General features: G+C 40.1%; 1 protein-coding gene across 3 annotated transcripts in view; it reads right to left on the bottom strand.

Annotated features, from left to right (window-relative positions):
• LOC128693799 (putative mediator of RNA polymerase II transcription subunit 12) overlaps positions 1-17,773 on the bottom strand; it is a 369,550-nt gene that overhangs the window by 203,719 nt on the left and 148,058 nt on the right. For all 3 annotated transcript variants that reach the window (XM_070091239.1, XM_070091237.1, XM_070091238.1), the window contains exon 4: positions 2,645-2,739. In XM_070091239.1, coding sequence (XP_069947340.1) covers positions 2,645-2,739 — 95 coding nt within the window. The remainder of the gene's footprint in view (positions 1-2,644; positions 2,740-17,773) is intronic.

Consider the following 17,773-nt stretch of genomic DNA (forward strand, 5'->3'; position numbering starts at 1 on the left):
TTCAAAACAGAGTCGCGGAAATTAATAAAATGCAAGAGAAATATAAGAGTTTGGGTTGGTATTTGTTGACATTTGATCATATACCTGGTGATGAGAATCCACCTGTGTTTCTTGTCACGAAGCTGAGATTAAATTATTGTTAAAAGGAGAATTTGTTAAAGGTTCAATAATAGATAAATTAGGCCTATATTTTGGTGATGATGTAATTAGGTGTAGAGATAGGTTACAAAATGAATTGTGCGAATATGTAATGTATCCTATCTTTATACCAAAGCCCATTCTCTGAAAATTTTAATTATAAAAGTGTGTAAAAATTGTAAAGCAAGGTGGAGTACAAAAATAATTTTAATTAAATCGTTTAACAATGATTATTTCCCGGCCGCAGTGTGGAAAATTTTGGATTTTCCTTAATTCATTTGAACAATACAATAATTGTGTAATAAAATGTGATGCTAATTTGACCCTTTGAAGAAATCTCGAGAGAGTGGGCAAGTAGAACAGCTGGGGGGAGTGACGCCGCAGGAGAGACGCCATATTGAAATTGAATGCGTGAACATTGGTCTGAATTGTGCAATGTAATCAGGCGTTCTCGAAGGTCATTTAGTGTATATCGGCCTCAATCTGTAATTTAGAAATTGCTGACACATTCCTGCTGAAGAATTGGGATAGTGTTAAAAATCCTTACAATTCGGTAACAAGGACGCAAAAATAGAGGACTCCAATCCTTCCCAGAAACACACCTTAGCTAAGTGATGCTTACCCATAAAGTACAGTAGTTTTTGTATTGGCCATCGTAAATTCTAGCTGTACTGGTAGCGTTAGGGTGTGTTTCTAAAAAACAATAATTATGAACCAGTAATTAAATGGTAAGTGGTAATACGAATTTCCAATAATTATATTGTGTACCCAGCATGCCTAATCATACACAGTCCACACAACTTTAATTTACCAGAGTAGCTGGTTTTAATATTGTAATTATTAATTTAATATCAGGTCTAGGTTTTTGTGTGAGTGGGCATCGAGGGAATGGCAGTTCAGCAACCTGCTGTGACTAAGTCCCACATACCTCACCCAAATTACTTGTAGGTAATAATTCAGGTAATACCCTGTAAACCTCCTGCAGGTAATTTGCTCACATAATAATAATAATACACACTACTTGTGCCTACACCATTCAACTCCCCCGCCTCACCCACCCAACTTCTAGCGACACCCCAACTGTAGAAGACACTTTTCTCCCTCACCGCCCCTCAAGCCCCACCAGGCCACCACGCTGGCGCCCTCCCATACCCACGATGTCGGTAATGTCACAAGATGTGCCAGGTTCCCAGGAACTTCCACGACAGAGCCAACGCCGTGGAATTCATCCACAGGGCAACTGTCAGGTGTGCCACAGGGAGTGTGCACTCAATCCCATAAAGCTCAACATCCGTGCACACACAAGTGGGAACACCCAACAGCCCTTCCCAGCAGACAGTTGACAGCCACCGTGACTTCACCTCTACAGAGGACCTAAAATATGCAATCAAATTAACATCCACCAGGACGCTGACACACATCCCCAAAGCAGCTCGCCCTCAAACTGCTAGCAAATTCGCTGACCTCTTGAAGAAAGTCAACGATACCTCAGCGAAACGATACCCCTGCAAACAACAAATCCTGGCACAACTTACTGCTATTTGGTAATGCCTGCCTGGCTGTCCCACCATGGAGGGACAAGTCACTAGCAACATCTGTTATTAAGGCAATAAATGCATTCCCTAGAGATGATTATTAATTTCTGATATATGTATTCATTGTCTTCTATGTTTTATTGTTATTCAGTGATTATTCATAATTTTACTAGTCGTTCTGTAATTTATTCCTTGTGTATGTTCCAGCAATTCCAGTAGATTGATAATTGCTTTTCATAGAGAAATCTATTAAAATTTAGTGTTCTTCATATTTTTTATGTTGTCATAATTCTTGTATTCTGCTTATTTTATCTTTATCATCAATTATTTAATATTTTGTATAATTTGTTTTGTGCCATTTTTTTTTTATAAATTCTTATCTGCCATATTTGATTTTAACATTAATGTAATATTATTAATACGATAACAAAAGGACCCCAATGGAAATAAGTCACTCTGACTTTTTGCGTTATCCTAGGTTCTCTACTCATATGCTGCTATGTATGATAATTGCAACTGTACTTGTGTATACCTGAATACACATAGTTCTCTACTTACTTATAGGATCATTTCACTAGCCGACAAGATGGCCAGAGGGAAAGGAGGGCAACGAGAAAGCCTTCTGTTATATTATCACGATCTTCAATTATCTAGACTAAATTAGAGGTACCTAGAGTAGCTAGTCCATCCTAGTAGATAGCCTCATGTTGACCCCAGGTCCATACGAGGCTCTCTCTTTTTTATTTATTTACAAAGATTTTTACAGAATTACGTTAAGAGTTCCTACATTTATTTACAAGATAAGAGCCGTTAGCTTCCTCAGCTCATTTGAAATCCATTTTTGCTGTTTTGAGATATACAAATAGGAAATAGGATGAAGTTTAGAGTTAATTGCGAGCCAGCAATTTACTTAGGTCAACGTACTTTATTTCTTTCATCTTTCTCTCTCTCCAACACAAGTAAACACCCACCTTGGGAGAAGTAGCCTCGTCACTTTCAGGGCTAAAGGGAAAATCTGGCTGGACTTGGGCAGCTGTTGGTCCCATGAGAAGCTGGAAGGTCAGATCTGCAACGAATTAACCCGGTTATTCAGGTTCTAAAGTCATAAAAACGATTAACTAGCTTATTCAGGTTCTAAAGATATGAAAACAACCCGGTTAATCAGGTTCTGAAGTTTTGAAAACAATTAACTAATTAATTTATATTCTAAAGACATGAAAACATTAATCTGGTTATTCATGCTCCAGAAATCATGAATAGAATTTTCCAGGTTATTCAGATTCCATAGAACATGACTGCAAATAACTGACTTTTCTTTGCATGTATGCAAATATGCATGTGTTGTACCTGATCACATATGTGGTGAAAATATACTTATGTAATAACAATTAATTTTGTAACTAAAATTGATTTTAGTTAAGTGTGTGAAGACGTGGATGTCCTGACGAGGAGTTGTAAGCTAGCAGAGGCATCCTACCTCGCTACTGAAGCTGCAGAAACAGAAATATAAGTCAACAGTAGCACCCTACCTACTTAGTGAAGCTGCAACAGGGGAGGAAATATACCAGACAGGGCTAGAGGGCATACTGAACCTGAAGCTGAATGTTTTTGACGGCCATACACTACACATTCAAAATAATGGAAAGGCCGAATTCATAATTTTTAAGGATTTCTATTATTGTATTTATTTTTTCATTCTGAAACACTTTAAAATATCCTTTTTTTTTCTTTTTTGTCTGAAATGATATGGGCTTATTCGAAGGAAGAAAATTAAGCCTTATCCCTCTCTGTTCCCGCTTTTATAAAGATAATATTTCTTCGGATTTTTAACCCTGGAAGGTTAGCCACCCAGGACAACCCAAAGTTAGCGCGTTATCGAGGGTTGTCTCTCTTATTTCCATCGTGGTCCTTCAGTCTTATCACCCAGGATGTGGCCCACACCAGTCGACTAACACCCAGATACCTACTTGCTACTAGGTGAATGGGGACAGCAGGTGTAAGGAAACACGACCAGCATTTCCATCAGTGTCGACGATCGAACCACGTAGACTCAATGTGTTAGGCTAAACTCAGGCAGTGGTTCCCAAACTGGGGGTAAATTACCCCCTGGGGGTAATTTAACCATTTTGGGGGGTAATGGAGGGGTGACAAAAAAAGTTATGAATTCTGAAAATCAAGAAAACAATGCGGTACCCGGTATGAGGATTATTGTTAACTTTGTCTTAGTATATAAAGTTGTAAAGTAAACCTATTATAAGTAAGTAATAAAGTTAAACCAAATAACAATAAACATCACAAACTAATATACAGTATTAGAAAAGAAGAAATATATAGCTAAGTGTGTGGAAACCCAAAAGTATTTTGACAAGTATGCTTCAGAACAAAAGTCACTCAGTAGCCCAGATCGACCTGTCCAGTACGCGTCACTCACTTCCTGAGGCTGCCTCTATTTCACACTGTCAGTTTATCTGTGAGCATCAGCCGAGGTAGACATAAGCTGGTATGTATGTGTACTGCCCTGTGCAGTATATAGTTAGTATTTACCCACTGTTACCGTGAATTTGTAGCTATTATTAATTTTATATATAATGTATGTGTGGCTCTTACGTTTTCAATGGTTTAGCTAGGATTAGCAGAGTATGCGAGGCTGTATACGTTCACGTTTAGCCATATATATCAATAATAACAACATTTTGTGAAAGGGGTAACATGCTTTATGTGGCATGTTAAATTGGGTAACAAGCTGAAAAAGTTTGGGAACCATTGGGCTAAAGCATTGACAACCAAGCCAAGAGGGCTAGTCTGTAACTTAGGAATTAAAGAACTATTGTCTGTTACTGTACTCTGCGTGTAGAAGATAAGCTTCAAACCTAAAAACTGACAGATGATCAGACTGTAACTGATTTCATCAATATGAACAACACACTTCTCACACCAACAATAGCTAAACCAACCAGGCTGACTGAGACAAGTGCAACCATAACAGACCACACCAACAATAGCTAAACCAACCAGGCTGACTGAGACAAGTGCAACCATAACAGACCACATATGGACCAATATACTAGCCCCCCTTAAATCAGGGATAATCACAGATAGCACTACTGACCACTACCCAACCTTCCTCTTAACAAACATTAGTAAGCCACCACTCGAATACAACAAAGTTTCATTTAGACTCCATGACGAGGCCTCAATAAGGAATTTCACAGCAGACCTAGAGACTGTTGACTGGCCTACAGAATTCTCCAATGCCAATGGTATTGACGATTGGACAGACATTTTTCTTAACAAAATACTTAGACTATACAACAAACATTTTCCCATAAAAACGAAACAGATCACGAATAAACGGCTCGTTGCCCATGGCTAACCAGCAGCATTCTGAAATCCATTGATAAGAAACACCAATATGAAAAGCAGTATAGACAGGGCTTAATACACAAAGATATTCTTAAACACTATTCATCAGTTCTCACCAAAGTAATAAAGAAAGCCAAACAACTGTACTACTCCAGCAGATTCACTGACACAAGAGGAGATATAAAAAAGACCTGGAAAACACTTTCCAAGATTCTGGGGACCCACAAACTGAAAACAACAAGAATATTGTCCTAACTAAACCTCATGAAACACCACTGCATCCCATTGATACAGCTAACAAGATAAACGACTTCTTCTCAAACACAGGATCTAATCTCGCCAGTAAAATCCCACGTACCAATGCCCGTGCCGGGGACTACCTAGATGGGAATTTCCCAAATTCCTTCTATCTTGTACCAACTGAGCCCACGGAAGTCACCGCGATCATAAAGTCACTTAAAAATAACTCAGTGAATCTGTTTCACGTCCCACCATTATTGTACAAGCGAGCGGCCCATGTCCTTTCGCATGCTATTACATTACTTTTTAACAAGTCACTAGAAACTAGCACTTTCCCGACACTACTAAAGACAGCAAGGGTTACACCAATACATAAAGGTGGTGACCCTACAGATGTAAACAACTATAGGCCAATATCAAACTTACCATTGCTATCCAAAATATTCGAGAAACTCGTGCACAGGAGACTGTATTCATTTATAACAGCACAAAACATACTCAACCCTTGCCAATTTGGTTTCAGGAAAAATAAAAGCACTAATGATGCAATTATAAAAATGCTAGACCTGCTTTACACAGCATTGGAACATAAGGTGTATCTGCTAGGAATTTTTATTGACCCAAGAAAAGCATTTGACACAGTTGACCACAGCATCCTACTCCACAAACTTGACCACTATGGTATAAGAGGCCATGCGCTTGCATATTTCAAATCCTACCTTTCTAATAGGTATCAGTATGTCACCATTAAAGACACAGCCTCATCAATATGGCCACTTGATACTGGAGTTCCGCAGGGAAGTGTCCTTGGACCCCTGATCTTCCTCATTTACATCAATGATCTTCCAAACATATCCCAACACCTGAAACCCATTCTCTTTGCTACGACACGACTTATGTCATCTCTCACCGTAATCTTGCCACCCTCAACACCGTTGTTAACGAGGAGCTGCTCAAAATATCGACTTGGATGACAGCCAGTAAACTTACACTTAACACTGACAAAACCTACTATATTATGTTAGGTAGCAGAGCAGGTGTTGTGCAACTTAACATTAAGATCGATAACACTCGAATTGCCAGACATAATGAGGGCAAATTCCTTGGCCTATACCTCGACAACAACCTAAATTTCAGCACCCATATCCAACACATAACAAAAAAAGTATCCAAAACGGTGGGGATCCTCTCCAAGATACGATACTACATGCCGCAAAATGCCCTTCTCACACTATACCATTCACTTATATACCCATACCTCACCTATGCTATCTGTGCTTGAGGTTCAACTGCAGCAACACACCTAAAGCCAATAATAACCCAACAAAAGGCCGCAGTAAGAATAATCACTAAATCCCATCCCTGGCAACCCACCCCCCACTCTTGATAGATCTAAACTTACTCCCTGTTCAGAACATCCACTTACTACTGTGCAATCTATATCTACAGGACCTTAAATTCCAATATTAACCTTGACCTAAAACGCTTTCTTGATAGTTGTGACAGGATCCAAAAGCATAACACCAGACACAAACATCTCTATGACATTCCCCGTGTCCGACTAAACCTTTACAAAAATTCAATGTATTTCAAAGGACCTAAAATCTGGAACACCCTACCTGAAAACTCTAGAACTGCAGACACACTCATCACTTTCAAAACTACAGTTAGAAAACATCTTATCTCCCTGATACACCCCAGCAGCTAACTACATGATAACCACCTGGTGGTTCACAATTACGCTCACTCACCCACTGAATATAAACACAGAAATACTAATCTTAATCTTAAAATAATGAATCCTAACTAGTCATAAGTTTGCCTATGATACTCGAATATAGACACTTTGTATTGTGCTAAAACAAAAGCATTCACATTGCTAAACTCACAAATTATAATGTAGTCACCTAGTCTTAATACCATAATCTGTAAGGATTTAATGTTAAGAATTAATCTAAGTCTGCCCGAAATGCCTAGCCATGCTAGGTGTCCTAGTGGCCCCCTCTGTAATTAGTATTTTATAACAAGTAAACCACACAATATCCAAATCCTGTAAACCCCGCATTGTAACCCTTATAGAGAATAAACTTGATTTGATTTGATTTGATAAGTTACCCATACTAGTTATGCATTTTCTGTGTTACTCAAAATACTTGGTTCTCTGTATTCATCCATTAACGTGAAACTGGGTCAAACATGCTCAGTAATAATAATAATATCTTTATTTACTACAAGTACATGTACAAGGTATACAGTCCTAGCTGACTTCAATGACATACTACTATATAGAAAACCCCTTGTTATGCTGAGCATTTCGGGTAAGTTAGGTCAGTTTTGTCCCAGGATGCGACCTACACCAGTCGACTAACACCTAGGTACCTATCTCAAACTGATGGGTGAACAGGGACAGAGACAGCAGGTGTCTTATGGAAGCACATCCCTGATGTTTTCCAGCCGTGCCGGAGGAGATTCGAACCCCGGACCTCAGTGTGTGAGCTGTGCGCGCTAGTGATCGAGCTACGAGACACCTATGGAAAATTTTATAGGGGTGTTACCTGTACGTACCTCAACATTACATGCATACGAGTAATCTCATTGGGAGACAACAACTATATTGTTTACCGTAGTCACCCCATGTAGACATGTGAGAAAACTTAACCACCTCTGGTCAATGCAGGTGGCCCTTCGACCCTCACAATCTTATCCATATCAGATGAACCCCAACTCCCACCAACAGAAACAGCAAACAGACTCAATGATTTCTTCTCCACTATAGGTCAAAACCTTGCCAATAATATCCCAAGCTCAGATACCCCACCAAATGACTACCTCACTGGCAACTACCCGAACACACTGTTCCTAGCTCCGACTAACAAATACGAAGTCTCCCTTATTATCAACGCACTGAAAAACAAGGCAGGAGATTTAAATACCTTACAACCCTTTATATACAAAAAAGCGTCACAAGTACTATCACCAATCATTGCAACACTCTTTAACAAATCCACTGAATCCTCCACCTTCCCTACAGTTCTCAAAATAGCAAGGGTCACCCCGATCCATAAAGGAGGTGACCAAACAGAGTTGAATAACTATAGGCCAATATCCAATTTACACCCTCTCTCAAAAATCTTCGAAAAATTAATTCATAAACGAATCTACTCCTACCTCATCTCCCATAACATTCTCAACCCCTGCCAATTTGGATTCAGGCCTAATAAAAATACTAATGATGCTATTATGCACATGCTAGAACATATATACACTGCAATAGAGAAAAAAGAACTCCCTTTGGGGATCTTCATTGACTTACGTAAAGCTTTTGATACAGTTGACCATGACTTGCTCCACGTAAAATTGTCACACTATGGTATAAGAGGGCACTCCCTCAACTACCTCAAGTCTTACCTCAGCAACAGAAGCCAATATGTGTACGCAAATGGGGCAAGCTCTTCCGCACCACCAATTACAGTTGGTGTCCCACAGGGAAGTGTCCTTGGCCCTCTTCTCTTTCTCCTATACATAAATGACCTACCAAATGCTTCGCAATTACTCAAACCCACACTTTTTGCAGATGACACCACATACGTCTTCTCTCACCCGAGCCCAGTCACGCTAGCCAATACTGTAAACCTGGAGTTTACCTGGAGAGAGTTCCGGGGGTCAACGCCCCCGCAGCCCGGTCTGTGACCAGGCCTCCTGGTGGATCAGAGCCTGATCAACCAGGCTGTTGCTGCTGGCTGCACGCAAACCAACGTACGAGCCACAGCCCGGCTGATCAGGAACTGACTTTAGGTGCTTGTCCAGTGCCAGCTTGAAGACTGCCAGGGGTCTGTTGGTAATCCCCCTTATGTGTGCTGGGAGGCAGTTGAACAGTCTCGGTCCCCTGACACTTATTGTATGGTCTCTTAACGTGCTAGTGACACCCCTGCTTTTCATTGGGGGGATGGTGCATCGTCTGCCAAGTCTTTTGCTTTCGTAGTGAGTGATTTTCGTGTGCAAGTTCGGTACTAGTCCCTCTAGGATTTTCCAGGTGTATATAATCATGTATCTCTCCCTCCTGCGTTCCAGGGAATACAGGTTTAGGAACCTCAAGCGCTCCCAGTAATTGAGGTGTTTTATCTCCGTTATGCGCGCCGTGAAAGTTCTCTGTACATTTTCTAGGTCGGCAATTTCACCTGCCTTGAAAGGTGCTGTTAGTGTGCAGCAATATTCCAGCCTAGATAGAACAAGTGACCTGAAGAGTGTCATCATGGGCTTGGCCTCCCTAGTTTTGAAGGTTCTCATTATCCATCCTGTCATTTTTCTAGCAGATGCGATTGATACAATGTTATGGTCCTTGAAGGTGAGATCCTCCGACATGATCACTCCCAGGTCTTTGACGTTGGTGTTTCGCTCTATTTTGTGGCCAGAATTTGTTTTGTACTCTGATGAAGATTAAATTTCCTTATGTTTACCATATCTGAGTAATTGAAATTTCTCATCGTTGAACTTTATATTGTTTTCTGCAGCCCACTGAAAGATTTGGTTGATGTCCGCCTGGAGCTTTGCAGTGTCTGCAATGGAAGACACTGTCATGCAGATTCGGGTGTCATCTGCAGAGGAAGACACGGTGCTGTGGCTGACATCCTTGTCTATGTCGGATATGAGGATGAGGAACAAGGTGGGAGCGAGTAATGTGCCTTGTGGAACAGAGCTTTTCACCGTAGCTGCCTCGGACTTTACTCTGTTGACGACTACTCTCTGTGTAGTGTTAGTGAGGAAATTATAGATCCATCGACCGACTTTTCCTGTTATTCCTTTAGCACGCATTTTGTGCGCTATTACGCCATGGTCACACTTGTCGAAGGCTTTTGCAAAGTCTGTATATATTACATCTGCATTCTTTTTGTCTTCTAGTGCATTTAGGACCTTGTCGTAGTGATCCAATAGTTGAGACAGACAGGAGCGACCTGTTCTAAACCCATGTTGCCCTGGGTTGTGTAACTGATGGGTTTCTAGATGGGTGGTGATCTTGCTTCTTAGGACCCTTTCAAAGATTTTTATGATATGGGATGTTAGTGCTATTGGTCTGTAGTTCTTTGCTGTTGCTTTACTGCCCCCTTTGTGGAGTGGGGCTATGTCTGTTGTTTTTAGTAACTGTGGGACGACCCCCGTGTCCATGCTCCCTCTCCATAGGATGGAAAAGGCTCGTGATAGGGGCTTCTTGCAGTTCTTGATGAACACAGAGTTCCATGAGTCTGGCCCTGGGGCAGAGTGCATGGGCATGTCATTTATCGCCTGTTCGAAGTCATTTGGCGTCAGGATAACATCGGATAGGCTTGTGTTAATCAAATTTTATGGCTCTCTCATAAAAAATTCATTTTGATCTTCGACTCTCAGTCTGGTTAGCGGCTTGCTAAAAACTGAGTCATATTGGGACTTGAGTAGCTCACTCATTTCCTTGCTGTCATCTGTGTAGGACCCATCTTGTTTAAGTAGGGGCCCAATACTGGACGTTGTTCTCGATTTTGATTTGGCATAGGAGAAGAAATACTTTGGGTTTCTTTCGATTTCATTTATGGCTTTTAGTTCTTCCCGCGATTCCTGACTCCTAAAGGATTCTTTAAGCTTAAGTTCGATGCTTGCTATTTCTCTGACCAGTGTCTCCCTACGCATTTCAGATATATTGACCTTTTAGCCGCTCTGTTATTCTTTTTCGTCGCCTGTAAAGGGAGCGCCTGTCTCTTTCTATTTTACATCTACTCCTCCTTTTTCTTAGAGGAATAAGCCTTGTGCATACATCGAGTGCCACCGAGTTAATCTGTTCTAGGCATAAGTTGGGGTCTGTGTTGCTTAGTATATCTTCCCAGCTTATATTGGTTAGGACTTGGTTTACTTGGTCCCACTTTATGTTTTTGTTATTGAAGTTGAATTTGGTGAATGCTCCCTCGTGACTAATCTCATTATGTCGGTCTGGGGCTCCGCGCATACATGTCTGAACCTCAATTATGTTGTGATCTGAGTATATTGTTTTTGATATGGTGACATTTCTTATCAGATCATCATTGTTAGTGAAGATGAGGTCTAGTGTACTCTCCAGTCTAGTAGGCTCTATTATTTGCTGGTTTAAATTGAATTTTGTGCAGAGATTTAAAAGCTCGCGTGAGTGTGAGTTTTCATCAGAGCTGCCTCCTGGTGTTATTACTACAACAATATTATTTGCTATATTCCTCCATTTTAGGTGCCTTAAGTTGAAATCCCCCAGGAGCAAGATGTTGGGTGCAGGAGCTGGAAGATTTTCCAGACAGTGGTCAATTTTTAACAGCTGTTCCTGGAATTGCTGGGATGTTGCATCCGGAGGCTTGTAGACTACCACAATGACTAGGTTTTGGTTCTCGACCTTTACTGCTAAAACTTCCACTACATCATTTGAGGCATTTAGCAGTTCTGTGCAAACAAATGACTCTGCAATGTACAGGCCAACCCCCCCCCCCTTTTGCCTGTTCACTCTGTCACATCTGTATAGGTTGTAACCTGGGATCCATATTTCGTTGTCCAAGTGATCCTTTATGTGGGTCTCAGTGAAAGCCGCGAACATTGCCTTTGCCTCTGCAAGCAGTCCACGGATGAAAGGTATTTTGTTGTTTGTTGCTGGCTTTAGACCCTGTATATTTGCCAAGAAGAATGTTATCGGACTGGTGGTATTGTTGGTACTGGGGGGGGATTTTTTTTCCGGCATTAGTATCTGTATCTGTTGGTTTGGAGTGGAGGCCATCGACTGTGGTTCCACTCCAGGAATGACTGTATTTGGTGTACGATTTCTGCCATTTCCTGCCAGTTTTTTTTCCTTTATGGCACTAAAAACCTCTCCCTCTTGAGTGGCTGTGGCTACCCAGGTTTTCCCATGGCCTGGATGTTTTGTATCTTTTTGTCCCCTTTAGATGGTATGCCTGGCAATTTAAGTTATAGCACAGTCTTTCCTGTACTGAAGAGGTACACAGTTCAGGGTGAAAAAGCTTACAGGAAGGGAGTTTGCATTTTCCTGTTGTCATATGGGCATGGCATTTTCTAGGGTGGTCATAGTTGCACGTCCCATCTGTTTTTCCAGATTTCCCATGCCAGCAGATACCGAGTGCATAGTATGTGCACAGGCTTGGTTTCCGTTTGCCTTGGGTTTCTGTGACTGTATTCCCTGTTGGTGCATCTTTCCCTGTCTTACTTCTATCCTCCCTAGCACCAACAATGGAGCTCCCACCAGTTGTTTTTGGTAATATATCCTCACTATTGCTAGTGGAGTCCTCTTGTTTGCTATTTCCTTCGGTATTTCTAGTTTGCAATATTTGTTTTATCTTATCTTTGACTACACTTGTTTCCCTACTATGGCTCCTGTTCCCTATGAGGTCATTTATATGTATTCCTTCCTGCGTATAATTCCCGACTACCTGGACAAAATCTCCAGCTTCACCATTACTGTCTCCCAGGACAGCATCTCCAGCTTCACCATTACTGTCTCCCAGGACAGCACCTCCAGCTTCACCATTACTGTCTCCCAGGACAGCACCTCCAGCTTCACCATTACTGTCTCCCAGGACAGCACTATCAGCCCCACATTTACTGACTACCAGGACTTCATCTCCAGCCTTACAGTTTCTGACTACATGGCCAGTATCAAGGGCAGTACCATTCAGCCCAGACTTTTTATGTTCCCATCTGTTGTAGAAAGCTTCCAGGTTTTCTATGAAAGCAGCTTTGATGTTGACCTCTTTTAATACCCTTGTGATTTTAGTCCACAGATTTATCTAATTTGGGCATACCCAAAAACACTTCCCTGTTTTAATACTGCTTGTAGCTAGTTCTTGGATATCTGCACTAGGGGCGTGACACCAATTTCCACAAAAATGACAATTTATGCATGTGGAAGCCCGTTTGTTTGACTGACCACAGACTACACACAGCTTCATAATGATTTGAATGGTTGATTTACTGCAATTCTACTAGCAACCTCTTGAATATTCTATTAATAACCTCCTTAAATGAAGCTCTAGCTATTTGTATTTCTGTTTCTAACTGTTTTTGTATATTGGACAGCTTACCGTGCACGTTCCTGACATATATTTAATGTTTGTGTTTATAAGGGCGCCTATAACCCCATCCGTTTACAGTCTGCTTTATTGTCCAACGAAACCGTTTGAAACCAGTCCAAGGTTCGGACCAGTCCAGGGTTCGGACCAGTCAAGGGTTCGGACCAGTCGAGGGTTCGGACCAGTCGATCTGATCTGATCAGTGGGTCACTTATTTAAACCATACTGGTCGGTGATTTGAGCTAACACATGAAGGATCTACTGGAAATTATCTACCCAAGTAATATGTGATTTGATTGATACAAAAGTATAACTTGCGTGTTGAAGAGTCGGTGACTGCTGGCAACTCCTACAATGACGAACGGTCGACCTCAACCCTTGTTTATCAATCGCTGTATCTAGCTTTTCTATTTTTTTTTTCCGTCTCCACCACAATAAATGCTATATTATCACTATAGTTGACTGGTGCAAATTTTGGAGGAAGGACGCTTTTTCTGGAGTAATAATTGCTTCTCGTTGTGTATATTGCGACCGCTGGTAACTACAGGTTATATGAAATTCACAGTATACGTCTGGTATTTCAAGAAAAAAGAAACTAATGAAAGTCACTCCACTCCACTAAGTACCATTATAATACTGGTTAGTTGCTACTACAACACTGTATTCTGCTATTCACTGGTATCACTAGATTATATGCGAGTGCACTAGCAAGCCAGGAAGATTATTAAAAACAGCTGACCTGTGGTAAGTTTCTGGCGACTTCTGGCACCTGCCTCTATAGGCTTATCACTTCATTTACAAATTCACCTGTTTTCATATGATACTTTAGCCTTTATCATCAATATACTAGGGAGCCACTGTAGTATACACTATACACTATGTATACTCAATGTTATCAGGGAGACTTTCTTTCCTCTGACACGAAAAGTTCAATTATTATTATTTTTTTTTCACACGGAACACAGGCCTATGATTCCCCTCTGGCAGTAAACTCTGCTAGGTAGTGCAAACTAATTCTCCTTTTTTTTGACTCAGTATATAATGTTTTCCGCCGAATTACAGAAAATATCTACCTGGATGAGGACTAACAAACTTACACTAAACATTGACAAAACCTACTTCATTCAGTTTGGTGGCAGAGCTACAGATGTACCTCTTAACATAACGATAAACGGATCACCTATCACAAAGCTAACAGAGGGAAAATTCTTAGGAATCCACCTCGATAATAGACTCAAATTTCATACACATATACAAAAAATTTCTAAGAAAATTTCCAAGACTGTAGGCATACTATCGAAAATACGGTACTATGTTCCACAGTCAGCCCTCCTGGCCCTCTATCACTCTCTTATTTACCCCTATCTTACCTATGGAATTTGTGCATGGGGCTCAACAACAACTAACCATCTCAGACCACTAATTACCCAACAAAAGGCTGCAGTTAGAATGATAACAAATTCTCAATACAGGCAACACACTCCACCAATATTCAAAACACTCAACCTACTCACCATACAAAACATCCATACTTATTATTGCACTTATTGCATACATAGAACACTTAACTCTGATATTAACCCTCCCCTCAAACATCTCCTTGCCAACCTCAACAGGACACATGACCATAATACAAGGCACAGATCACTCTTTGATGTTCCTCGTGTCCATCTCACGCTATGCAAAAACTCAATGCACATAAAAGTCCCTAAAATCTGGAATTCATTACCTGTAAATATAAAAGAAACACTACCTGTTTATAAATTCAAGTCTCTTCTCAAAGTTCACTTACTCACTCAAAACCAAATAAATACTGAATAACTGAACCATATAAATTGTATATCCTAAATGTTACTCACAATTATATCACACAAATGTTAAACCTAACTTTGATATTTTTTTTAAATACACTACCTAACAGAATACTCCATTCTACTGAATGAACAGCAATGCATGCAACCATATGACTTGTCTTTGTAATACTCATTTGTATTTTATAGTTATCTGTTTACAATAATGTCTTATCACTGATTTCATCATTGCTTAGTTAATCTTAAGTTAATTTTAAGCCAGCCCGTAATGCTATGCATATAAGTGGCTTTGGCATTGCTGCTCTTACCTGTATTTTTTTGTACCTCTGTATGTATGCTAAATTTCTAAATAAATAAATAAATAAATAAATAAATAAACAAATCCGAGACCAGTATAAATTGGATAGCACCCACAAGTACGGCGCTACTAATTAATTGTGGACTGTATAGATTATATTAGTTTAACTGAATGAAGGAGGGGGGGTTACACATGGATATATCCATCAAGGAAAAACACTTGTACATAATCCCACCACTTACCAGATATTCTCTGGTGGTCACTTGATGTAGCTGGATCACCCATAACCTATCCAATTACAACATACCTAACTGGCCAGTATCAGTCTGCTATAACTAGAAAGGTTACTTAACTGTGGGTGACTGATGCTCCTTATTTCCTCCATTCACCATCTCATTTCGATGCCCTGTTACACCGACACGGTTCTTATTCCAGCAGGACGAGGTATCCGTTGGTTTGTCCCGGTTTAAAAGTCGTAACTCCATAAAAACTTCACTATCCTCGAGACAGGAACACGAGATAAGCAGATGCTCACTGAGAACGGCGACTCATTTCATTTCACACATTCTCTTAACTTGGTGTTATTATCACTGATTATTTCTTAGCCCACCATACGGTTTAATGTCTCCTAATTATTATACACATTGGAGGCCGCTCAATTAAGATCTGAGACCGATGAGTGGTGATTAAACCACGGATATTTTAACACAGGACACACTCCATGGCGACGCGCCAGTCACCACCGGTCCTACCATTATTCACTCATTTTACCACTTTATTACGGTGGTCCCATAAATCACGTTCCCTCACTCTTCACCAGGAACAGTTACGACACTTCCTATTATGAAGTGAGGCCTATATTAATCCTTAGGCCGCCGTGAACGCCAATTTCCTGGTCCCATGTTTTCACAGCCTCTTCACTACATTCAAAACACTCCCCCGCCCCATGCCCGAAGTCGACCTCTTCCCCCGCACATCCGCGCAGGCGCAGAGGAAACTCTTGGTTCTATTCCATTTTCAAATACATTTTTGACCCATATCGACACATTAAACACCTATTAGGCACTATAGCTTCGGAAAATTCAAATATTTTCCACAACACCTGTGAATCATCAGGACTGTAAAGTAACTTTATTTTTATAAAGAATTATTTACATTTGGTACAGAAAATGTGATATTATTGACATACATTACAGAAAGCACCAGGTTATAATCATGACTGATTTCTACTCGATTGCTAGCGCACTCAGCTCACACATTGAGGTCTGGGGCCATTCCCCCGTACGGGTGGAAACATCAGTGAGTTTATTTAGTCATACACAAATACAGTTACATAAATGTCATACATAGCAGCATATGTGTAGAGAACCTAGGATAACCCAAAAAAAGTCAGACCAAGTAAGTATCTTACCTATGTAAAAACAGTTACAATAAAAGAAGATATACTAGAGAAGTAAAATTCATTTGTACTTTATTTGAACATGATACATAGTTGCACAAGGAATTATAGTTGGGTGTACGTGCCAAAGGTCCTTGTATGCAGAGCATTATGGACAGGCTTAAAATTAACTTAAGATTAACTAAGCAATGATATATTCAGTGGTAAAAATTAGAGTAAACAAAATACAACATGAAGTACAAATGAGTATTTTAAACAATGAAATTTGAACCGTTCAATTAAGAGGCATTATAATTGTACAAATTCGTAGCATAACAATGTATAATAAAACAAAATTATCAATATACTATTTGTAGTGCAGAAACAGGTTATATGGTCATTAGATAAGTTACTGCGCATTCAAGAGAATGGATTATTCTATTAGGTAATGTAATTAAAAAATAATTTGATTGGGTCACAGGTTACACTTTTATGAAATACAGTTATTTAATATTTATTTAGCTGTGGGTGAGCAAGTGGTTTTTAAAAAGTCTTGAATTGATAAACAGACAATGTTTCTTTTATATTCACAGGTAATGAATTCCAGATTTTTGGGCCTTTTATGTGCATTGAGTTTTTACATAGTGTGAGATGGACACGAGGAACATCAAAGAGTGATCTGTGCCTTGTGTTATGGTCATGTGTTCTGTTGAGGTTGGAAGGAGAAGTTTGAGGGGAGGATTTATATCCGAGTTTATTGTTCTATGTACGTAGTAGGCACAATAATAAGTATGGATGTTTGTACAATGAGCAAGTTTAGACTTGTAAATATTGGTGGAGTATGCTGCCTGTAGAAGGAATTTGTTATCATTCTGACTGCAGATAGGATCAGATTATAAAATCACTCTCCTCCCTTTCTGTAGCCTTATCCATAAGGTACATATGAA

This window comes from Cherax quadricarinatus, chromosome 34 (assembly GCF_038502225.1).
Source record: "Cherax quadricarinatus isolate ZL_2023a chromosome 34, ASM3850222v1, whole genome shotgun sequence".
Taxonomy (NCBI): domain Eukaryota; kingdom Metazoa; phylum Arthropoda; class Malacostraca; order Decapoda; family Parastacidae; genus Cherax; species Cherax quadricarinatus.